The sequence below is a fragment of the Triticum urartu genome, chromosome 2A, assembly GCF_056163025.1.
Source record: "Triticum urartu cultivar PI428250 chromosome 2A, HENAU_Tu73, whole genome shotgun sequence".
In the NCBI taxonomy this organism is placed as follows: Eukaryota; Viridiplantae; Streptophyta; class Magnoliopsida; order Poales; family Poaceae; genus Triticum; species Triticum urartu.
The window spans coordinates 14178411-14203258 of record NC_141874.1 but is presented as its reverse complement, the minus strand read 5'-3'; the positions used below and the strand labels follow the sequence as shown (position 1 = coordinate 14203258).

The following is a 24848-nucleotide window of genomic DNA, read 5'->3' as shown; positions in this document are numbered from 1 at the left end:
CCTCCTCCGTCACGAGCTTGGCGAAGCCCTGCCGGAGTACTGCTGCTCCACCACCACCATGCTGTCGTGCTGCTGCTGGAGCCATCTTCCTCAACCTCTCCTTCCCCCTTGCTGGATCAAGAAGGAGGAGGCGTCACGCTGACCATACGTGTGTTGAACGCGGAGGTGCCGTCCGTTCGGTGCTAGGATCTCCGGTGATTTGGATCACGTCGAGTACGACTTCCTCATCCCCGTTCTTTGAACGCTTCCGCGCGTGATCTACAAAGGTATGTAGATGCAATCCGATCACTCGTTGCTAGATGAACTCATAGATGGATCTTGGTGAAACCGTAGGAAATTTTTTGTTTTCTGCAACGTTCCCCAACACACCGTCCTTGTAGCTACACACCGCCGCCACCGCAACACATTGTCGTCGAAGCCGCACAACCGCGGTTTGCTGACACCCCACACAAATGAGAGAAAAGCGGCCCAAACATCCACCACCAATCCCCGACCAACAACCTCCCGCCACCTTGGGAATGGACCAGGATCACCGCGGCGGTCACCACCCGCTCCAAGTGACATCCACGTGACGACACCAGCCCTCGGGCCCAGATCAAGCTCAACTCTGACGTCAGCACCACCGGGAGGGCACCACTGCACACCACAATGCGAAGCTGGTCGATAGTTTGGTACACGCCTGGCCTTCCTGGCTATAAGCCTCCTCGGCGCCACCGCCTCCTTGTCGAGAGCTCACGCCGCCGTCTCCAGGTCGCGCCAACACGCCACCCTGCTCACCGCCCTGGCTACTTCCCACACCAGTCTTCTTCTCCTCCATGTCCCCCTCCGTGCGCTGGCGAAACCCAGCAAAGTCTCGCGCTGCCGTCAACCCAACACCAACTCATCCCCAGAGACGTCCCGCCTCCGCGTGAAGGTGGCTTGTTAGGGGGCGCCGCCATCACCCGCCTCCTTTGACGGCCGGGCACGGCCGCCACCACTGACGTCGGCGGCGGCAGCGGCTGGAGAGGGAAGATCGGGCCGCCTATTAGTTTAGGGTTTGGGGTCCTCCGGAGCCGTTCGAGAGAGCGGCCGGGAGGAGAGGGGAAAGTTATGCCCGGCCAGGGTCACTCTCTTATCATAATAGCCACTTTCAGTAATATATCATTCCTTGCCTAAAAAAAGAAGTAATATATTATTCCTCCCTCTTTTCCAAGTCGCCTCCTACTCCCCCCAATACAACCACCGACAACCACTACAATACGGAAAGGGTAGTATTATCTTCCGTTAGAGCGAGAGAGATCGAGATCTCATGGAGTTGTCTCCGGTGAGTGCTTCTCTGGGTGCCATGGGCTCCCTTACACGGAAGCTGGATGCGCACCTGGATGCCGTACACAAGGATGAGATCGGGAAACTCACTACCCGGCTGCTGAAGCTCTCGGGCGCACGGGACCCTCCCATCACGGCGACTTACTGGATGAAGGAAGTAGGCGAGCTGTCCTACGACATGGACAACTGTGTCGACGCCGAAGCAGATTGGATCCAGAAGTTGCCGGCATTCATGGCTCGTGTGAGGGAGGCAAATCGACGCTACGACAGGTACATGCTTGAGAGCGTCCCCGGCCGTAAAGATATTTCCGCTGCCGTTGACCACCGGCTTCCAGCGGCGGACGTCGGCCGGAAGCCAGATCCAGCCGTCGGCCTTCATGCCAAGGGCGGCGCGGTTGATAGACTCCGCCAGTTGCTCACTGATGATGGTAAGAAGGAGCTCAAGGTGGTGTCCATTGTCGGAGTTGGTGGGATCGGCAAGACCACGCTCGCCAAACAGCTATGGCGTGAGGGCAAGCTCCAGGGATTCGACTGCCGGGCTTTTGTGCGGACGGCCAAGAAACCTGACATGAGGAGGACCCTGAGGAGCATACTCGCACAAGTTCGTCCGCACCAACCACCCGTGGCTAATGAGGTGCACGACCTCATTCACGACATCAGCGAGCATCTGAAAAATAGAAGGTACCGTACTGTTTTTGACCCTTTGCAGCCTCTATTCCTACTGAACTTTGCTCAGGTCATTACTCAATCCAATCATAAGTTTCTTCAGTCTACGAAGGGATCCCTTCTAAGAAGTACTAGCATAGTACTACTGCCTCGTTTGTTCTTAGAGGATCAGCATAAGAGGTGTCTGCAATCATTGACCAATGAAGCATTACTGAATGCTTACTAAGTAGTACCACGTACGAGTCGAATCGTGTGAACATGTGCTGTCGATCTAGCAGTACAAATACAGGGGTAAGCTATTGCTGGAGCGAGGAAAAATGGAGAGCGAGGGCGCTCCTGCCCCACGTCGGACCGCCCACCAGCCCCTCCCGGCGAGGGCCATTCCGACCTCGCCGGCCACCCACACGGCTCTCTCTATCCGAAATTACTTTACACACGACACTACACGCACAATCTGCGAACGATGCATCCCTCCCCAACAGTGATTCCTGCATGCACGCTTGCTTTTGATGCTGCCAAGTAGTAGGATCGTGCAGACGTCGGCTGTAAAACTGTCGTCCGTGTAGCAGCGCTGCTCTCTATCTCAGCGGCCGTTCCAGCTCCCGCCGCCGCCGCCTCGCCTGCCAAGGTATTTTCCTCCTGTCGTCGTCCATGCGGAGGCTAGCGCTGCTCACAATTCAAGCCTTTTTTCAACCAGATCTGGCTCGACGCGTCTTCCCCGGCCTGCGGGTGTGAATCCAAGGCACACTTACAGCAAGTACAGTAAAGTTAAGTAAGCTAGTAATAGCTATAAGAATTAATATATTATTTTTCTACTGACATGAGGAAGAGAAAAGAAGAGAAGAGAGAGTGGAGCATGAGCCTTCTATTAATAAACTAGCACATCTTTATATCTAATTATTATACATGTCGACTATAAGTTTGGCTATGAATGACATTGGTAACATCGTATATCCATCAGCTAGTTGTACTATTAAGTATGCTCTTATTAAGCTGCTCGTAATGAATGGCAGTATTATAATTTAAGCTAGTAATATAACCCACCCTAAGATAAATTTGTTTACATGGCACGTAGTTAATGAAGAGAGAGGCACTCGAAATAATATAATATATTACCATCACATAACACTTTTCAAGACAAAATGAGTCTACGATCTAATAAATACAAACACATATGACACTAAGTTACTCCCTAGTCCCCACTATGACTAGCCTTAGGCTACCCTAATGGAAGTATCATAACTAATATCATGCATGCCAACTAGGCAATTTTGATGAGGTGGCGCAGAATTAAATAAAGAAACAGAGGGTTGAGTACTCTCTCCGTTCCTAAATATAAGTCTTTTTAGATATTTCAACTCAAATTACATATGGATGTATATAGACATATTTTAAAATGTAGATTTACTCATTTCGCAACGTATGTACTCCCTCCGTTCCCAAATATTTGTCTTTCTAGACATTTAAAATGAAGTATAACATACAGATGTATGTAGACATATTTTAGAGTGTAGATTCACTCATTTTACTTCGTACGTAGTCACTTGTTGAAATATCTAGAAAGACAAATATTTGGGAATGAAGGGAGTAGTCCGCATTGGAATCTCTAAAAAGATTTATATTTAGGAACAGAACAAGTATGATATTATGATATCGTATCATAATAAATTCTATACTACTGTGTGTCATGCATGCTAAATAAATGAGACCATCTATGATACTATTCACTACGGTGTAGCTAGTATCATACACTAGTATCTATCATGCATGTGATATTAGTGTTTGATATTATTTTCGTAAGAGGACTTCACTTGGTGTACAACAACACTTGTCCAACAGTTAGTTTTTTTTAGAAACCATTTAACATTTATACCTTTTATTAAGGCAACCCGACAGTTTTTTTAGCCACGGCCATCAACTGATTTTTCTTCTTTTAACACAGTGCAAACACAGACACTCATACGCACATACACTCGTCCCTATGAACACACGCACATCCTACCTCTATGAGCTCCTTCGAGAGACTAAGCCGACACATCATTTAAGATTGATGAAGTCGCCATAAACGCCTTCATAGTCGACAAGAACGTCTCCTTCCACTTAAGGTCTGGAATAAATCCAGAAAAATGTGAGCACAAATGTCAAGTCTGGAACTTGAACCCCGGTGGGCGAGATACCACTGTCATCTTAACCATCCAATCACAGGTTGGTTTGCGACAATCTAACAACAATTAGTTTGGGCACTAATTAATTTTGGCCCAGCCAATTTATGATAAAACCACTATTTTTTCGAGAGCAAAGATTCAACAGTTATGATGAAATTTCTATATATCTATATGGTTTTATGCTATGAGACTTCATATGTCATGCATGTGTGATGACGAGATTTAATGTTAGTTCCTTTAGATCTATTTAAGGGCAGTTGCTGGAGAGGGCGTCGGACTACACCTCAATGTCAGGTGAGGATTGAGCAACCGCCCTCCCCACCGCAGGCCTGGTCCACGACTCACCAAGGCGCGGCATGGTGACGACATCGTGGTAGGAGCGAGCCGGCATAAGCGGCAAGCCTGGCTCGAAGATGGAGGCGACCGGCGGTGGTGCAAGGTGTGTTGGAGCAGGAGCGGGCGGGCAAGCTGGAGGACGAACTTGGAGCTGTCGCTTGGTGCACTCCTTTGCACGATGGCCAGACCAAAAGCACGCGTTGTACTGCATCTCCTCCTTGCAGTCTCCAGCACGGTATAGAGCGCGAGAAGCAATGGAAGCACTTACCAACCAGGTGAGCGACGATTTGTAGTTGTCCGCGAGGGAGTAAATTGTTCAAAACCACCATATCTGTGGTTAGGGTAATGGATTGCCACCATTTTTGTCAAAAATCACAACAAACCACCCCTTCCGCGGCTAGTGAGTAACAAATTGCATCTAATTTGGAACCGAGTGGCGTTTAACAGCGGAACTGACCAGTTGGCCCCACATGTTAGGATGATTTGGCATGCCTACATGGACGATAGATGAGGTGGAAGATGGCCCCAGCAGTCAGTCCCTGATCTCTTTTCACCTTTTTTTTGTTCTTCCAGAGTCAACAGTTGTCGTTTATATCATATCGCCGCCGTCGATGGCCGCCATCCCGTGCGGCGATGGACACGCTTGGCCAAGCTTCCCCCACCTCCCCCTTCTGGGCGAGCCCCTCTCTCCCCTTTCCCAACCTGGCAGCCATAGTTGTGCCCGTGCTCCCCGACGAATGCATGGAAGGCTGGACGGAGGCTTGACAGTCATGGCAATTGGAGGTGGCGGCGTTGCTGTCGCAGGTCGGGTCAGCAGCGGGCTGACGAGCCGGAGCTCCATGATATCAGGTGGGCTAACGAGGAACAGGTAGTGGTGGCGTGCCTCATACGGGCAAAACGGGGAAAACAGTGAGTTCAATCCCCATCTGCTCTCGCAGAGAAAAAGAAAATCCCCATCTCCCGTCCCCTCTGAGCTACCGCCGCTATGGCATTGAGGAGGCAGCGCCGGAACTGCAGCGTAAGGTGGCGGCCTCTACGCCCTGCCCCCGCACCTGCGGAGGTGAGCGACGGTGCCCGCGGCGGTACGTGCTAGCTAGAGGGGTGGCGACACGTACCTTTGTTTCTTTTGCTAATTTCTATCGATCTTCTTGTCCGACCATTTGTTCTTGACTAGCCCATCGCCCTGAGCTTGCGGGAGTGGGTCGACCCATGCTGTCAGATCTGGCACCCCGCGAAGGCTGTCCTATATTATCCACGAAAGTGCCGGGCACACGACAGTTCCTGGCCAAGAGATTGGCCAACATCCATCTCTTAATTTTATTTTATTTTTAGAAATGGAGGAGAACCCCGGCCTCTGCATTTGGACGATGCATGCAGCCACTTCATTAATTATTCACACAAAATCTTATAAAGTCATACAACAGTAAGACTGAAGCTACCGTCTAGGCAACAAAAGTGTCGCTACTCCTATCCAATTGATGAAGGGATGCTGATAGTCTGGGCCTAATACCAAACAAATCTCGCAGCCAAACCTAACATCTAAGACCTGAGGTCCCAACCAGGACGCCTGCCGGGTATGGGCACTCACCAGTCTGGCGTGCTCCTCAACCAGGACGCCTGCCGGGTATGAAGCCCATGAACGTTGCCCGGTCTAGCTGCCGCCGACGCCACCACGACGCCAGACAGCGTCAACCTCCTGCGAGAGTCCATCATCGCACATCAAAAGCCTAATCTCCATAGCGCCATGCCATCGAGATCCGACACCATCAATATGTGTGATGAAGCACCGCTCCTCCTCTTGTCACCTCCAGCCATCGCTTGCTCCAAAACGATGCCCCCATGAGGGAAAGCACTACTAAGAACGCCATCATCGTCCGATCTGGGAGACCCAGGTCTAGGGTTTCCTCCGGAGCATCCCGAGCCAGATGACGCCAACTGCAACAATGATGCCTCGACAAGGAAACGACATCAAAGATGCCGCCATCGTCTGCCATAACCGTAGTCGGCGCGATTTTCATCGGGAGTTGCGCCACCGGGCGTATGGCGCCGGCCTCGCTGGTTCCTTCGACCGTAGCAAACTTCAAAACGATGCCTTGAAGAGGGACTACGACGCAAGAGCACCGCCATCGCTTGATCCCATGGAGATCTAGGGTTTCCCCCGGAGTTGCCTGGGTTGTCAAGGACCAGACAAAGATGCCGACGTGTCACACTCGCCATCGCGCCGACTGTGACCCGGAGACCAAGCTCACGCCTGAGTCAAGATCTGGCCGCGCCGCCGCCGATCTGGTCAAGCCGCCGTCGTCCCTGGCGACTGTGGCGCCCCAGATCTTGAAGCCACCTGACATGGGGAATGGGATCGCCGGAGCGCCGCTAGCCCCCGTCGTGATATCCGGCCGCACACCACGCTCCGGCCCAGGGGCGCCGGCCCGCGCCAGCTCCTCACGAGCGGGAGGGCACCTAGTCCCCACCGCCGCCGGCGATGGCAAGGCTTTGCCTGGCCGCGCCCTCGGGCGGCGGCGAGGGAGGAGGAGGACGAGAGGGGGAGTCAGGGGCGACGGGATTTGGGGCCCTCCATCTCTTATTCTGAGACTTGTAAGCATGATTTTGATTTTGATTTTTATTCAGGGCTCATTGGTGCCCGAGCTCCTAAAACACATTCACACTTCATTCTCTTGCTTTTTTTTTGCTCGAGATTTTCCTCATCAATTATACACTTTATTCTCTTAATTTTTGTGGCTGTTTGCATTTTTCTACAGGATTCAGAGATAGTCTGGGTGTGATTTTTAGTTTTGGTTGTATCGTCTTGATGCCATGCTTTGGGTTCAAAAAAAAAAACTTCCCTTAATTTTGTAGTTCTGTTTGCCTGATAACTGTTCTACTACAAACCCTCTTTGTCAGGTACTTTCTTATAGTCGATGACTTATCTGATACATCAGTATGGGATGTTGCTAGCCGTGCTTTCCCAGAGGCTAATCATGGCAGCAGGATAATAACAACGACGGAAATTGAAGATGTCGCCCTTGCATGCTGTGGTTATCAGTCCAGATACATTTTTAAGATGGAACCTCTTTGTGTCAGTTACTCAAAAGAGTTGTTCAGTAGTGCAGTGTTTTGCTCTGGAGAGAAATACTGCTCGCAATTGGATGAAGTCTCAGATGAGATTATAAGAAGATGTGCTGGTTTACCGCATTCAATTATCAGCATAGCCAGTGCTTTAGCAAGCCAACTGAAAGCAGATGCAGTAGAAAATAGGGAGCAAACAGGGGATCGCTGGAAATATATACAGACCTCTGTACTCGACAATTTGCCAGCAAATACAACTTCTAACGAGATACTGAAACAAGTACTGAACTTTTGCTGCAACAGTCTTCCCATATGCTTGCAAACATGTCTATTGTATCTTAGTCTATACCCGGAGAATTATATAATCTTCAAGGAAGATATAATGAAGCAATGGGCAGCTGAAGATTTTATCCGTGCGCCAACCCAGAAAGACATTTTGGAAGTTGCCGGGAGCTATTTTGATAAGCTTGTCAATATGGGCTTGATCCAACATATTGATGTGGACTATAGTGATAAGGTGTTCTACTATGCAGTGCATCCCATAGTTCATGGTCTTATTACATCCAAATGTACAGAAGCGAATTTCATCACCTTAATAGATTATTCTCAAAGGAAAATGCAGTTTTCTGACAAGGTCCGTCGGTTGTCCCTCCAGTTTGGCAGTGCAACATATGCAACTATACCAGCAAGTACCAGTACCAGACTGTCGCAAGTTCGATCACTTGCTTTTATTGGACTGATGAGCTGCTTGCCTTCTCTTTTGGAGTTTAAGCTTCTTCGAGTTTTGATCCTCCATGTTTGGGGCGATCCACCACGCAGTAGCTTCCAACTCGAGGGTGTCTCTGAAGTGCCTCTATTGAGATATTTGCAAGTCACTTGCAATCTCACTGTACAACTTCCATATCAGATGCAAGGTCTGCAACACTTGGAAACACTTGAAATAAATGCAAGAGTGGCAGCTGTTCCATTCGATATTGTTCATCTTGGGAGCTTGTTGCATCTCCGTCTCGGAGGTGGAACAGAACTGCCTGATATGACTGCATGCATACCCCAAAAAAATGTTACCCTGGATCCTCCTAGCGCTTCAGCTGGCATGGCCATTTTATTGGATAACTCTTGTAGCCCTCCAGATTCAGTGAAGACAATCGAGTTATTGCAGCCCATTCAAAAACTCCCTAAGTGGATTGGACAACTTACAAAACTCTGCATTTTGAAAATTGTGGTCAGAGAACTGCTAAGGGATGATATCAGTACCCTGCAAGGATTACCAGCCCTCACTATTCTCTCATTGCACGTCCGGCGACGACCTACAGAAATAATCTTGTTCCAACGAGGATCAGTCGCTGCTCTCAAGTATTTTGAGTTCAGGTGTGGAGTACTCCATCTGGCCTTTGAGGAAGGAGCAATGCGCAATCTTCAGAGGTTGACGCTGGGTTTCAATGCCCACAGAGGAGAAGAGTATGGTCATTTCATTCATGGCATTGAGCACCTGTCAAATGTCCAGGAGATTAAGGGAATAATTGGAGCAGCCACTGGTGCTGAAGATAATGACTGGAGGGCTGCAGAGTCCGCATTCAAGGATGCCATTCGGAAGCATCCAAGTTATCCCAGTAATGTCAGTGTAAAAGCATCAGGTATGGTTGATGAAGAATATGGCCCTCCAGAAAAACAACCTGGTATTCAAAACAAGAGTCTGAACAAGATATAAGGAAAAATGTTGATAGCGATTCTCAATTTATTATGAGGTATGGTGTATTCGTCCTGATTTTGCTATAATCACAAGATATTGCAATCCAGGGTTTGCAAGTATGCATGTGATTTATCTCCTAGCAAATAACCGTAATGATCCGGTAGATTTTCCTATTCCATTCATCACCTCTGCTCAAATGCAGCCGAATTAATTATCTAGGATCTTCCCGTGCTGCCTATGTGCCTTATCAGGAACCCAGATATTATTCGTGACCCAAACTCGGACTAACACCCATGCAATATTTCCTTTGAGAGTGGATTTATAATCCCACCACTAGGTTTAAGTCCTCACGGACACGAATGTGGGTTCCTATTAATACTGTTGGGGTCCCCCTTACAATTTTCCTGCAAAAAAGGGCACCTCGACATCCATCTTGGTGATGGTGAATTCTTCATCAGAGAGCGATGGAAAAGCCATGCACTTGCCTCTGCACGGGTACGGTACATTGCCATGTCATGGGGGATAAACGCAAAGGGATTCACCCAGAAGTTTGGTCATGGTTAGGGGCTATGGTGGAAGGAACGGTTAATCTAATGATGGAGTTGAGAGCAAGTGAGGATATTTCTGGGTTTCCATGAACCAGAATATATGAGCAACTGGGCTCATCTAGAAACAGGCTCTTGCCCTGTTTTATAGATAAAACACAAACCAAAGTACACGGCAGAATGACACAAGGTGGTGAGAGAGCCCTCTTATAGACAGCAGATCCCGGGATAACAAACAACCCAAACACATACGACTACGTTGCTGAAAGATAATAGAGGTATGCCTGAATACTACGTCAAGAGACGCCCTAGGACACCTAAGTTCCTGATAGCACCCTCAGAAGGGGAGACGGTGCTGCACGTCGCTGCTGTCAAGTCCGAGATGGACAGGGGTCTTCACCTGGAACCCTGGAATGGAGAGAAGAATCACAACGACATCCTCAAAAGGAGCATGGCATCCGTGGGCGTCGCCATCGTCGGTGCCAAAGAATGGAGTTTTCACTCGGCAGCTCACCCATTACCACGATGCACCCAAAAACCGTTGTGACGAGTACAAGCCACCAAATCCAGATCTGGGCGACGCCACTGCCCGTGTCAAAGATCTCACCCAAGCCAACCACCACGTCGCCGCAAGACGACCAAGAGATATAGCAACCATTGTCTCCATGATGCAACACCGGAGAGCCAAACATGCAGATCACAATCTGGGGTCACCGCCCCAGCATCCATGCCCCTAGACACCACTAACCATCCACATCATGGCCACCCAAGCACGGTTGGAGTGAAATGCACCTCCTTCCACTCCTAGCACTGCATCAGCCACCGGGTCTGGGTCCGCACCTCCACGATAGGAAGCGCAAACACCTGCCTCCCCAGTCGGTCCCGGTGGACTGGCGGGGATATAACCCAATGACTGCCGATGAACGCCAACGAGCAAGCTTGAACGCCGCCATGTCCGTCCCCACCGGTGCCGATACGGCTGACGACATGGTAGCACCCGGAGAGCCCAATTCGAACCGACGTCACCAACAGGCAACATACAAGAAGAGCACAACGCGAAGGCAACCAACGCGGACCAGGTCAGCTCCCCGTACGTGCGCACTGCCCGACGCTGCCCACCACAATGAACTAGATCTGTGCCGCCCGCCAATGACCCAAATCGCTCCACCGCCAAACCACAGCAGTCGCACCCCCCCCCCCCCATTGCCGCCCGGAGGACCCCGGACAACGCTACCACCGACCGCCACCCGAACCAGGCCCAGATCTGGCCCGGACCCACCCAGGCCCAAATCTGGCCCGGCCGAGCATGAACCCGCGCACCATCGGCCCGGACCTATGAGAAGGGAGAACGCCACCACGGCACAAACCTCGCCGTTGAACGTCAGCCGCCGCCGCCTGAGCTGCCGCGGCCGTGTCGTCGACTGGTGCAACCACCACGAGCTGGCAGAACCAGATCATTGTAGAGCAGCCGCAACGGCAAGGGCTCCAGCCTGACCCTGCCTACCACCGTACAGCCCGCGCTGAAGCAGCCACAGCACGCCGCCGCCGTGAACCACTCCTGGCCTATGTTGCGCGGATACTTCAGAAACCGCGCGTATCCAGCCGGATACTGCCCCGATACTCGGATACGGCCCCGATACTCGGATACGGCGCCGATACGTATCCCGTAAGTATCCCTGGATTTTTTGATTTAGAAAAATAAATAATGTTTGATACTCCTAGGATACTTCTGCGATACTTTTTGGATACCCGAAACCCCTCGTTCGACGTGAAATCCCCTCAATAGTAAAGGCGCACCTTTTGAAGATACCCAACATGGGCGTGAGTTCATGCCAAAACATGACTGTCAATATTCTTATTCATTTAAAAGGTGAGCAAGAGAGAGTCGATGCACAGATTGGAACAACAAACCCGGAAAAACCCCACTGCCAATTAATGATAGTGGACCAGGTGCAAGAAAACAAAGGGAATAATCCTATTGAGGCATGCTTTGACCTAGAAGCTCTATTTTGTTTTCAATATTTTTAATTATATATATATATATATATATATAAACGTATCGCCCGTATCCATGTTTTTAGAAAATTGGCGTATCGGGCGTATCCCCGTATCGCGTATCCGATACGTATCCAAGTATCCGTGCAACGTAGCTCCCGGCGTGCACGCCGCAGCCTTGCCTTCGGATCTGTGCCGCGCTCAACCCCTGGCTCTTACGCCACCCCTTGGGGTAATAGCGCAAATTGGCAATCTCCGGTGGTCTGCCACAGAATAGCCCTTTGGGGCCTAATCTTATTTGGTGAGGGCCCTTTGTGCAAGCTCTCGCCTCCCATTGATTTGTATATAAATTTGGTCATAAATCTTTGACACTTGCTCTAGCTTTAAAATATATATACATTATATTTCTCCCATGCTAAAGTTTTTTTTCTCTCTATCAGGAACAGATACGCCACAGAATATGCATGGGCATGTCCTATGTCGTTCTATTTGTTAGAAGAAATCACAAGTGGTTTTTCGGAGGACTGGAAACTTGGTAGTGGCGCTAATGGACATGTTTACATGGTACTCCCTCCATTGACTATTATAAGATGTTCTAACTTTTTTCTGAATTGGATGCATATAGACGCCTTTAAGTGTGTTTATTCACTCATTTCAGTCCGTATCTAGCCTATATTGAAATATGCAAAACGTCTTATAATAGTGAACAGAGGGAGTACGATTTAATCTGTATATTTCCAGCTGAAGTTTCTTACAGTTCAAGTTTAACAAACATGTGAGTTGATACACATGCACAGTATGTTCTGAAACAGAACTTTCACTGTGCTCTTTTGTCTATTATTCTGAATTGAGAGGTTCACGTGCGGGGAAGGAAGTTAATGATATTTGGTCATTAGAAAAGCAATTTCATTCATCAGATGGAACCACATGGCTACAAATTTGGGGCCTGCCAAAGGCACAAAGCACACTGTGCTGATATTTCAGTTACAACGTACTCTGCCTATGTTATTGAGTGACTTTTTTTTTTGTGCGTGAAGAGCTAATATTGTCTTTTCCACTAATCTTGTTGATGATTAACTTGCATACTTGTTCTTTCACTGTGGTTTTATAGCAAACAACAAACGGTAAATAAAAGAATCGCAATATTCAGACATACCATCTGCTAGTTTTTACATAATGAATATATTGCCACAAATAAGGAACTAAACCACACGAAATGTTGAATAGGGCGTGCATAAAGATGGGAAAAGGATTGCTGTGAAGAGGCCTCACATTCTTGGACCTGCAGATCGCCGATTGAGTGAGTATCTCGAACTTGCAAGGCTAGAACACACAAATCTTTTGTGGCTGGTTGGCGATTGCCATGAAATTCAGAAAATATGCACACCTTTCAGTGGAAGAATGATTTTTTCTGAGGTAGAAAAGACAGCGATGTGCTTCGAGTATATGCATAATGGAAGCCTTGACAGTCATATTTCTGGTATGATGCATGCTGTTCTACTTATATAAAGAGTTAGCAACTTAAGCAATTATTCTTATCATATACCTTTCGATAATTTTCTTTGCTCCTGCAGATGAATTTAATGGGCATGGTTGGCCCACACGCTATACAATAATTAAGGGGATTTGCGATGGTTTGAATTACATTAATGAGAATTTGGACGGGAACCAGGAACTGAAATATGATATATATGACTTTGATTTCAGACTATCCGATGTTTTGCTAGATGAGGAGATGATACCAAAAATTACAGATTTTGGTTTTCCAAAGCTCTTTGAAAAACAATCAGATTCTGCATTTACAAAGCTAATGAGAGAAAGAGAAGACTCAGATACATATAAGAAAGAAAGAATAGAACACAAAAGTCTAGGGTAAGATTCGTGTCAACTGAAATTTCTGTATCAGGAAATTCTGTTTGCATTAGATGCATGATATCATCATTAACATGTACTATGTATCATGCAGTCGCCAGTATAGAGGGTTCAATTACTCGAATCAGTTCGACATATTCAGCCTGGGTGTTGTAATCATAAAGATAATGATGGGACATATTGGCTATATCAGAAGTGCATACATGCCATCGCAGGAATTCATTGAGCATGTATGAAACATTGTTGCCTTTATTGAGATCAGTTATGTGTTTTTCATAAATGATACTTCCATTTTCCTGACATTTTTATTTTATAAAATTTGCAGGTATGTGGAAATTGGAGGAGTAGACTACAGGCAACATCACTACATGGGCTGGAGTTACATTGCCAACAAGTAAAGAACTGCATTGAAATAGCTTTAAGCTGTGTGGAGGTTCAAGAATACAAAATCCTCAAAATTGGAGATATCGTCGATAAGCTAAATATCAAAGAGACTATGAGTCTACTTCCCGATTTGTTGCTAAATGGCACGGGGTCATCGGCAGACCAGGTGTGATCACTAATGGCACAATGGATTTTACTATATTGTTTTCATCTAGAAATATTGTGACAATGTCCGTATAATTGTATACATGCGATCATCAAATGATCTATTTGGAACGGGTTTAATTATAGAGAGGAGCACATCCAGTATCTAGAAATAGATGCATATTCTGTCAAATTAGTTAAACTGAAAAGGAAATCCTGAATTAGAAGCATAAGATGAACTATATATTTTGAATGTTCTTTGTCACCTAATATACATGCTTTAGTTCATGTTCCGTTGGATGCTTAACGATGTACTCCTCCATTTCAATTTGCTAGCGTATTAGTATTGTCTTAAGTCGAACTTTGTAAACTTTGACCAAGTTTATAGAAATATTTAACAACATCTACAATACCAAATCGATATCATTAGATTCATCTCATATATATTTGTTATTGCAATTTTTTAATTTTTTTATGTAAACTTGGTCAAACTTTTTGGCTCAGGACAAATCTAATATGCGAAGTAAATTGAAACATAGGGAGTACTACCATTGCTTAACCAACTTATTTAGAAAGTAAATGATAATTTAATATTACATTTTTGTAGTCTTTTAAGCTTCTAAACACACATTTTGAGGAGCACCACGCTCCAAATATGCACGTCGACTGCTTTACATCTTTTACACTACCAGTATACATGTACATGCAAAGAACCTGTCAACAACTAAAGCATAAAATTTAGACGTAAACTCGATCAGCCTCATTGCACGTGTATCACAGAAGACAGAATGGCCCTCTCAGTTCCGTTGCTAATGGTGCACCTTTAGCCTCAACCTCACGGTGTGCAGCCGCCACTTGGCATGTTGGCACACCTTTCCAGCACAACAAGACCTTAACAGCTCTGCTGCTCTGCGCGGTTGCTCGTTGGGACGGCTTTCCAGAATTTGAGAGTAATTCCATATTAGTGAGCTTAATTCATAAGCATCTGAGCATTCCAAATTAGACGTGTTATCATATACGACAACATTGAAGCAACATGAGCCGTCTGATTTAAGCACTTGGATGGCTTGGATCCCTGGAATTCATAACTCAGGCTTTTTATATTTGTGTTGATATAGGCATAGATATAGATAAGAAAGGGGTAGACGACAAAATGTTACAATAACTAGATTTCTGATTTCCTTTGTGGATTAGATTGTGAAACAATAATTCTTCAGAACTTAAAATTGCTTATGAGAAGGAGAGATTGTACCTCAATCAGTGGTAGCTTAAACCACACAAAGTTAACTTTTGCTTATATTCCAAACTGTATTTTCTCACCAAAAATACTAAGCACAATTTTGAAAATGTGTGTTTTTTCCTTTTTTTAGATATTTCATATATATAAATAAAGCAAAGTGGGCGAGCAAAGGATGCAGCCTGTCCACAAGATGCCCCTTTCCATACGAAATGGCATTTTTCATATAAGTGTCTCCAAATGTGCAGGAAACCCAGCAAACTCACACAACAGTAGGAGAAGAAAAATGGGAAAGGGAAGAGCAGAGCGAAAGGGAAGAGCAGAGCAAGACGGAGAATCTCTTCGGTGATGTAGTCAACAACTACAAGCTGCATAAAATGCCGAGGTATGTGGGCAGACCCAAGACGAGGAAAGACCGAGCACGAGAGGCCTGGTATCTGGTGAACGAGGACGACAAGGAAGGCAAGGCGTCCAGATACGTAGATGGTCTCAAGGCCATATACGGTGATGGACAGTCCATGATGTGCCTTCTGTATAACTCGACTGGCGACACCCTCCACCACGTCGCCAACCACGACTGGTGTGGTCACATCGGCAGTGCTCCCTACCCTGCTATGATCGGCAACGGCCAGTGGGCTGCCTTTCATCACGTTCACGGGGCCGGCGAGCCATCAGGTTCAGTAGCCGCCGTTGTGTACCGCGGCAAGAGCAGAGATGGCGAGGACCTGGACTACCTTGTTGCCTGGGGTACCACTTCCAGCCTCGCGGGAGTACGTCATAATCATCCATAATTATTAAGCCCAATAAACTGAGGACAATAATAATGCTTCAAATATTACACATGAGGTGATTATATTACAACGTGCAGGTTTATTGCGAGATCGGTGGCGTCGACCACTTCGTAAACCGTTGGTCTACTATATATGCCAAAGTGCGCAAATTTAATTACTATTGGAACGACATATGCAATGGGTGTTCGGTTGATGCAAGAATTGGAGCCGGTGATAACCCCAAGTTTACTGCAAGAATCAAATGTCGCTGATTGGCCATCTCCAACATTGGCATGCCTACGGCAGCCTCTATGGATCTCCATGGATGGTTAATGAATACCTCTTGTGATGGACGATGGTCTTCCTGCGATCACCTGATTGCATCATTCATCGTTGCTGCAATTCAACTGCTTACAATGTGGAGAACCTACAGGTGGAGAAATAAGCGACACCTGGACCTGACGCACTTGTAGATCTCAACAAAAGTACAGAGATCATCGGCTGATTCACTTCATGAGTACTTTTATTTGTTTGCAACTGTGACGATCTGCGCTTTTTTACAGGTTTACATACTGTCGTCATGTGTCATCTCTTATCAATCACAAAATCTCTTTGTGTTCTAGTTCTTTTCATCGGAGTTTGTGCCAGATTCTGAGGTTCATATGTTTGCTGGAGTTTCCTGTGATTACATCCGTTGGGGATATCACAAACAACTGACAGTTTTGGACATGCCTCTTGTCAAAATTTTGAATTTTTTTACAATACATATCATTTTTTATTATCCAGACAGAATTTTGAAAATCACATGTATAGATTTATGGCATTGCTACGCACCGGCGGCCGGCCCAATTTTCAGCCGGTCACACCGCCTGCTGTCGACATTGCCTGGATGAGCAAGGCGACCAACCTCAAAAAACCGCAGCTGGTCGCAGCCCGTCCTTGCCCTCCTTGGAGCTTGCAGCATCCGTCCTTGCTGCTTCTAGCATGATGCCGCTGTCGTAGCACCATTGTGCTAGTTGTCATGGTAGTAGTAGGATGCCGCAATACCAGCGGCCGCCGTCTCCAGCACCGGCGATTGCTTGTTGCAGCATCCAGTGTAGAGTCGTCGGCCTTAGCATCATCGCTTGTCGGATATAACATCGAAGGATACCGCTTCCAACACCTGCAATCACTGATAGTAGCAAAAAGGTCGTCTTCTCGCGGTTCTTGCTGCCAGATGTAACATCAAGGATGCCTGTGTCCAGTACATGCATACACCAGTAGTAGCAAAAGAACGTGCGGGACTAGCAAAATGTCATCGTTCGCTGTAGTAGCAAATTAAAACGCCGGCACTAGCAAAAAAACGCCAATGTACCATTGAAGGACGCCAGTTCCAGCACCTGCAAACACCGGTTGTAGCAAAGCACCGTCACCGTAGCATTGTCGCCGCCGGATGTAGCAATGAACGACGCTGGTTGTAGCACCTGCAAAACACCGGTAGTAGCAAAACGTCGTCACTACCGTAGCATTGTCGCTGCCGAATGTAGCATTGAAGGATGCCTATTCCAGCACCTGCAAACACTGGTAGTAACAAAACGCCGTCACCATCGTAGCATTGTCGCTGCCGGATATAGCAACGAACGACGCCGGTTCTAGCACCTGCAAGACACCGGTAGTAGCAAAAAAAAAATTGGCAGACGCAGCAAAAAAGACCGCCATTTTGAGGACACCAGCAAAATCAGTGACCGGTTCCAGCAAATACTCTCTCCACTAGCAGCAAATTCGGTCGCCGGTTACAACCCCCCCATCCTCGTTGACTCGCTCGACAATTCGAGTAATTCCACTCGCCGGTTCTAGCAAATCCGCACGCAGATTGCAGCAAACAAACGCCCCTCCAGTCACCTCAAGCAACCATCGTCCTCCACTACTGACAAAAAGGGCCGTTGCGGCACGGCGGCGTCAGGGGCAAAGCAACCCTAGGCATCTCTTCCTTTTAAAAAAATGGAGGTAAAAGATTTGTGTTATCAATTAATCAAGCAGAAGAGAGTTGTGCTGATAATTAACAAAAAAAAAACCGGGGGAAAACTGTCGAGCGGCACACAATGATACCCCAGACACACCTCAACAAAGGAGCCTCATCAAGATACACTTAGAGATCATCGTCATCACTTCTCCGCAAACTGGCGTCCAGTGGCGGAGGCAAGGAGGACCAGGCCCTCCCTCCCCAACGATCAAACGAACATGCAGCAGACATATGCAACCAGTGGCGGAGCCACCTCCCGGCGACCCCGGGCGGCTGCCCGGGCTAGTCCAGAAATTTGCTCCTAAGCGCTAGTGTTTTTTTTAGAAAAGGCCATCATGGCTAGCTTTATTGATTATGAATAATGTTTACATTGTCCACGAGCTCCCTAACCAAAAAATCAGGGGGCTCATGCAACCAAACAGAAGAAAGCTTATTACAAAAACTGAAATTTGCTAGCACATGAGCTGCACGATTACATGAACGTAAACAATGCTTGTAGATGACCTTCCCAATCGATGTACCTAAATCCACACATTCTGCAAAGAGCGCTGCCGCTTCATCCCACCATCTTGTTTGACCCGTACAGAAGTTGATAACTTGTAGAGAATCAGATTCTGCCTCCAGACAGCTAAATCCCAGAGAATTAGCAAATACCAATCCGTCCCTCATTGCCATGGCTTCTGATGTAATCGCATCCACTGCCACCGGAAGAAACTTGCATTGGGCCGCAATAAAACTTCCCCTTCCATCTCGTAGGACCACCGAGGTAGCACCCACACCTTCATCTGAAAAGAAAGCCGCATCGACATTCATTTTAATAGAGCCTGGGATCGGTTTTGTCCAAGTTGTTTCAGATACACTCAATGGACCTGCATGTATTGTTGCAAAATTACGAATTATAGAGAGGACCGAAAGCGGCCATCTCCATGTCGGGGGAACTTGTTCATTATGAGTGATCTGCCTCCTTATCCACCATAGATACCATGCCCCTACCATCAGACCTTGCTTAACTTCGACACTAGGATGTATGGATAGTTGCTTCTCCAGTAGGGATAGGATGTGTTCTACAATAACAGACCCCGACCGATCAACCACAGCTGAGTGTTCGATGACATCCACCATACCTAGTCGCCTCCAAAGCTCCTTTGCATTAGTGCACAAAAACAGAAGATGTTTCAGATCCTCCGCTCCCTGATGACAAATCGGACAGGCCCCATCCGACCCTACATGCCGGTTCATTAGGATTGATTTTAGAGGGATGATTCCACGCAATATTCGCAAACCAAATATTTGAACTTTACGTGGCACCTGAAGTTTCCAAAGGGTATTCCAGATATCCACGGGTGCAGATCCAGTCAGGTTCTCTATCTTGTTTGCATGTGCCCTATAAGTATGACTCCACTGAAGATGGTAGGCCGTTTTTACAGTGAAAATCCCTGTCCTGTTAGGTTGCCAAGCAATGAAGTCGTCGAAGTCTAACGGGTATACTGGGATTTGCATAATCCTACGCACATCCACTGCCCAAAAAAAATCTCTTAGTAACTCCTCATCCCACGTACCAGTCAGCGGATCCATCAAGTCACAAACTCTTGTCAGAAGTGTTTGGTTACGGGGAGTGAACACTTTCCTGTCTGCGCTACTGGGTATCCATGGATCGTTCCAGATATTCACATGTTCTCCCGTGCCAATTCTCCAGATATATCCTCTTTTGAAAGTTTCTAAGCCTTTCATTATGCTTTGCCAAGTAAAGGAAGAACCATTTTTCAGGGTAGCTTCTAGGATACTCCCATTAGGAAAGTACTTAGCTTTCAACACACGGGCCACCAGGGATTCTGGTTCTGTTACAATCCTCCAGCACTGTTTTGCAAGCATTGCTAAATTGAACGAGTATAGATCTCGAAAGCCCATTCCACCTTCACTTTTGGGGATGCAAAGCTTCCACCATGCCATCCGATGCATCCTCTTATGATCCTCATCGTCCCCCCACCAAAACTGAGCTATGATGTCTGTAATCTCTTTGCAAATCCCTTTTGGAATACAGAAGACTGGCATAGCAAATACTGGAATAGCTTGTGCAACAGCTTTCAGTAGTATCTCTTTGCCCCCAACAGAAAGTTGCTTTTCCATCCACCCTAATATTCTTTTTCTTATCCTTTCAACAAAGTGCTTAAAACAATCACTCTTATCTGCCCCCACAATAGCTGAAAGACCCAGGTATTTGTCTGACAAAGCTTCTGTATCAATATGAAGTATTTGACCAATTTCTGCTTTTGTTACCTCACTAGTATTAGGACTGAAATATATGCTTGATTTAGCCAGGCTCACCATCTGTCTAGAGCTTGCACAATAGGCATCCAGGATTTGCTGTAATGAAGTTGCATTTAAAACATCTGCTCTCATGAGTATTAGTGAATCATCAGCAAATAAAAGGTGTGATACTGATGGTGCATTTCTACACACACTAATCCCATCCATGCCACCAACTTCTTCTTCATACTGCAACATGCTGGATAATCCTTCTGCACATAGAAGGAACAAATAGGGAGAAAGGGGATCCCTTGTCTAATCCCCCTTGAAGGTACAAAAATTTCAGTTTGTTGAGAATTTATCCTCACCTTGTATCTTACCGAAGAGACACACGCCATGATCATGTCTATCCACTGTGTGTTAAACCCCAGTTTCTCCATCATTCTCCTGAGGAAAATCCATTCCACTCGGTCATAGGCCTTATGCATGTCTAGCTTGACTGCACACAGACCAGCCGCCCCTGCCCTCTTATTCTTGATCTTGTGAACACATTCATAGGCAATCAACACATTATCTGTGATAAGTCTCCCAGGAACAAACGCACTCTGAGAAGGTGATATGATCTCAGGCAGGATCCCCTTCAATCTACCAGCCAACATCTTAGAAATAATTTTATACAATACATTGCACAAGCTTATCGGCCTATATTGTGTGATTAGATCAGGAGAATCAACTTTGGGTATCAGCACAATAGATGTGTCATTCCATTCCTCTGGAATCTGCCTTCTATTAATAGCAAACAAAACTTCTTGGGCTATTTCATCTCCTAGTATACCCCAATATTTTTTAAAGAAAATAGCATGAAGGCCATCCGGCCCGGGGGCTTTAAGATCACCAATACTGAACACAGCTTTTCGCACATCGTCAGCAGTATAAGGGGCCATCAACATATCGTTCATTTGATCTGTCACTTCAGTTTGCACTTTATTTATAACAGCCGGGTCTACAAGGTTAACCTCAGAAGTAAACAAGTTACTAAAGTATCCTTTTATATGTGGTTTTAGGGTATCCATACCTTCCAGAGTATTTCCATTCTCGTCCTTCAGCTTTTTAATCATATTCTTTTTACGTCTAGCACTTGCATAGGCTTGGAAAACCCCGTGTTGCGGTCTCCATGTTTCAGCCATCCCGCTCTTGATCGCTGCATGTAATGGATCTCTTCTAGCTCATGCAGGAATTCAATAAGCTCTGAGATCTCCTCCATCTTCTCCTCACTGGCCTCATTCATTGGGCCCGTCATCACTTCCTCAAGATCTCTTTGCGCTTTCCGAAGCCTCTTCTTTGGTTTCTTCAGCACCCTTTGATCCCAGTCATGAAACGAGTCATGCATGCTGTTTAGTTTCTCATGAATGGTTGTGAGGTTCGGATTCAAATTTGCTGCATGCCACGCTTCTTGAACTAGCTTCGGGAAATCTCTTTCCTTAAACCATCTAGCTTCAAAGCGTTTTGTACGCTCTCCTCCACCATGCGCAGCAGCATAGTACTCTGTATCAACCAAAATTGGGCGGTGGTCTGAATGATTGTATAGCAAGTGTTGCAGTACCGCCGATGGGTACATAGCTTCCCAACCGGCATTGATTAGCCCTCTATCCAACCTCGCCCTGATTTCACCTCGCTGCCACGTAAAGCGATCACCTATATAACCCATGTCCCGCAATCCGCAGTCATCAATCGCCGACTGGAAGACCTGCATGTACTGCGGCGGTCTCAGGTTCCCTCCTTCCTTTTCAGACAAGAACTGAATTTCATTCAGGTCCCCAATCAATAGCCATGGCATATTGTTGTTTTGATGCAACTGGCGCACTCTCTCCCATGTTTTATATTTCTGCGTCCATCTAAATTCCCCATACATCCCCGTACACCTCCACACTAAGTGTCCTTCATCCTCAACTTGTACATCGATGAACATTGGATCCAAATTTAAGCGCTAGTGTTAATCAATGGTTAGAAGCAAGATTTCTTTGGACAGATGGCAGCTCACACTGTCACAGTTAACTCTTGCCCGGGCTGCATTCACGGGCTGGCTCCGCCACTGTATGCAACCAGCGAGAGAATTATACCTTCACACGTACTTCAGGGCGACTAATTATCGCCTTAAGCGATCCAAATAACAGCTGTTGCTGAAGCGTTTTTCCTCCTCGTCTCATATTGGGCTAGCCCATTCACGTGCGCACAGTCATAAACAAGGCAGAAAAATGAGAGAAGGAGGGATCGAACCCGGATCTCCAGGGAGAAACACACGCCGCACTAACCATTCCACCCAAGTTCCTTTTTTTTTTGCGTTTCATGCTAAGTACTAAGTGCGCGTCCTACTTGAGGCTACTCCAGCTGTTTTCTCTGGGAATTTCCCCACTTTTTTGGTTTTATTTTCTTTCTTTTCCATTTTTCTTTCATTCATTTTTGCATTTTGTTTTTATTTGGTTATTTTGTTCCTTTGCAATATTCATTTTTTGTTTAGTTTTTTTTCTTCTCTATGTTTTGTTTGGTTTTCTTTTTTCTTATCCATTTTTGGGTTTTTCTTTTGTTTTCATTTTCACTCTATATTTTTGTATATGTCAAAAACGTTTTTTAATAAGTGATCAACATTTTTTATACACGTCCAACATGGTCTGAATGGTTATTCAGCATTTTCAAATACTTTCTCAACATTTTAATACTTATTCAAAAAATTTGAAGTACTTGTTCAACATTTTTCAAATACTTGTTCAAAAAAATTAATACTTATTCAACATTTTCAAACACTTGTTCAACATCGGCAATCCCATCCAATTTCTTATCGGCAATCTCTTGGTCACCATCAATGTATCCTTCAGCTAACCATCGGCTAGTAAGAGTTTTCCTGCTGACTGGGCGATCAATTGGGAATGCACTTGAGTATAGTAAGCAGGTCTTGAGAGAATTGCCAGGCAGACTGCTGTAATTATTCATAAGAACTTGCCCTAGTTTTGTGAAGTGACCATTCTTGTTCTCGTCCATGCGAGAACATAGGTTGCGGGTCATTTCTTCGCAGAGATCCAACATAAGAACAACATCTCCCGCCCGAGTTTCCCTTGTCGACGCACCTTCCACCTATTATTAGGCGGCGCCGGCGCTGTCGCGTGCCCTTGTCGCCGCCTGCCTCTGCTCCCCCTGCTCTACTACTCACCATCCGATTCATACCGCGAGTTGGCGATGCAGCCTACTTCACTGTTCCAGCCAAGGTAATACATCACATTATACTTATCTCTCTCAGTTTCTCATCTTGTATCAGTCTTAAAATTTTACACCAGATTTTCGTTTTTTTCGTTGTGTGATTTAAGATGTTGTCAAGAATTCATATCTTGTGAGTGTTCTAGGAATTATTGTAATGCAAATTATTTTGAACGTGTTCCTGGTTGTGATGCAAAAAAAAAATCCGATGTCGAACATATACTATACAGATAATTCTGAGATTAAGAATCAGCAACTACGAAAAGGAAAAATGCTGCCAAACATTGTTAAGATTAATTGTTTTCTAAGCTCGTTGATTCGAGTTTTCAACTACTAAATTGTTAATGAGGTTGATCTGCAAGTTCTCAACCTAGTTCTCTATGAAACTGAATAAAGTAAAAAGGAGCGACTTTTTTCCCCTCTCCCTCCCGCGAGCGCCGGGGAGGGCAACCCTAGCCGCCGACCCAGGCCTCCCCTTTCCTCCCTCCTCCCTTCGCCGCCGCCGCGGCGCGCTGACGGGCAAAGCCCGGCCAGCATCGGCGGCGGCGCGCTTTTCCTCCAGCCGCGTGGGGCCGGGCGGCGCGGGCCGACGGATTCTTGCGGCGGCGCGGCGCGGGCACAGGGCGCGGCGGTTGCAGTTGGCGGCGGAGGCGCTGGTTGACGGCAGTGGCGCGGAGGGGCTGTGGGCGGCGGGACGACGCTCGTGTCCTTGGTTGGGTCGGGCCGGCCTCGATCTGGCTGTCGACACGGGTGGCTCGGCTCCATGCGGCGGCTCGGTTGGGTTGGGTCGAGGGTGGTAGCTGGGTCCGAGCTCTCCTCTGCTCAGTCATCCCTGGTGGCGGCGCGCCTGCCATCCTTCGGTTAGGTCCACCTGGCTAGAACTGACGCTGGCAGGGGGCGTGGGCTGGCAGGTGTTGGGGCGGCATGGCTGCTTGGCTGGACGGCGGTGTGATCCGGATGCTGGTGGTGATGGTGGTTCGTGCTGGTGGTGGCGCTGGCGGCGGTGTGGGCTTTGGCCGACCTTGCGTGTGGCGGCCGTTGGCGGCGAGGGTGGTGGCGCTGGCTCAGGGCTGCCCCTCGGGGTCGCACGTGGATGTGGGCTGCCACGGCGTGGTGGTGGCCCATGGTGGTGGTCTGGGTCGTTACACGGCGGCGGCTGGACTTCTTCGGCGTCAGCC

The 24848-nt window shown here is 47.0% G+C and overlaps 2 protein-coding genes across 3 annotated transcripts; one reads left to right on the top strand and one right to left on the bottom strand.

The window, feature by feature from the left end:
- The first annotated feature begins 1224 nt into the window (after window positions 1-1224).
- On the top strand, window positions 1225-16920 carry LOC125527567 (disease resistance protein RGA5). Of its 2 annotated transcripts, XM_087542726.1 has the most exons (8): window positions 1225-1986; window positions 12206-12329; window positions 12993-13245; window positions 13340-13637; window positions 13732-13867; window positions 13963-14187; window positions 15651-16172; window positions 16271-16920. In XM_087542726.1, the coding sequence occupies exons 1-8, from the start codon at window positions 1289-1291 to the stop codon at window positions 16442-16444; spliced, it is 2430 nt and encodes an 809-aa protein (XP_087398852.1). In that variant the 5' UTR covers window positions 1225-1288; the 3' UTR covers window positions 16445-16920. The 2 variants fall into 2 exon arrangements, with proteins under 2 accessions (XP_087398852.1, XP_087398851.1); XM_087542725.1 differs by lacking the exons at window positions 12993-13245; window positions 13340-13637; window positions 13732-13867; ... (1 more) ...; window positions 15651-16172; window positions 16271-16920 and adding an exon at window positions 7371-9280.
- Window positions 16921-21535: 4615 nt separating this feature from the next.
- On the bottom strand, window positions 21536-22333 carry LOC147982917 (uncharacterized). The gene has a single exon (XM_087540585.1). It carries the CDS (start codon window positions 22331-22333, stop codon window positions 21536-21538), a length of 798 nt encoding a protein of 265 aa, XP_087396711.1.
- Between the last annotated feature and the right edge of the window lie 2515 nt (window positions 22334-24848).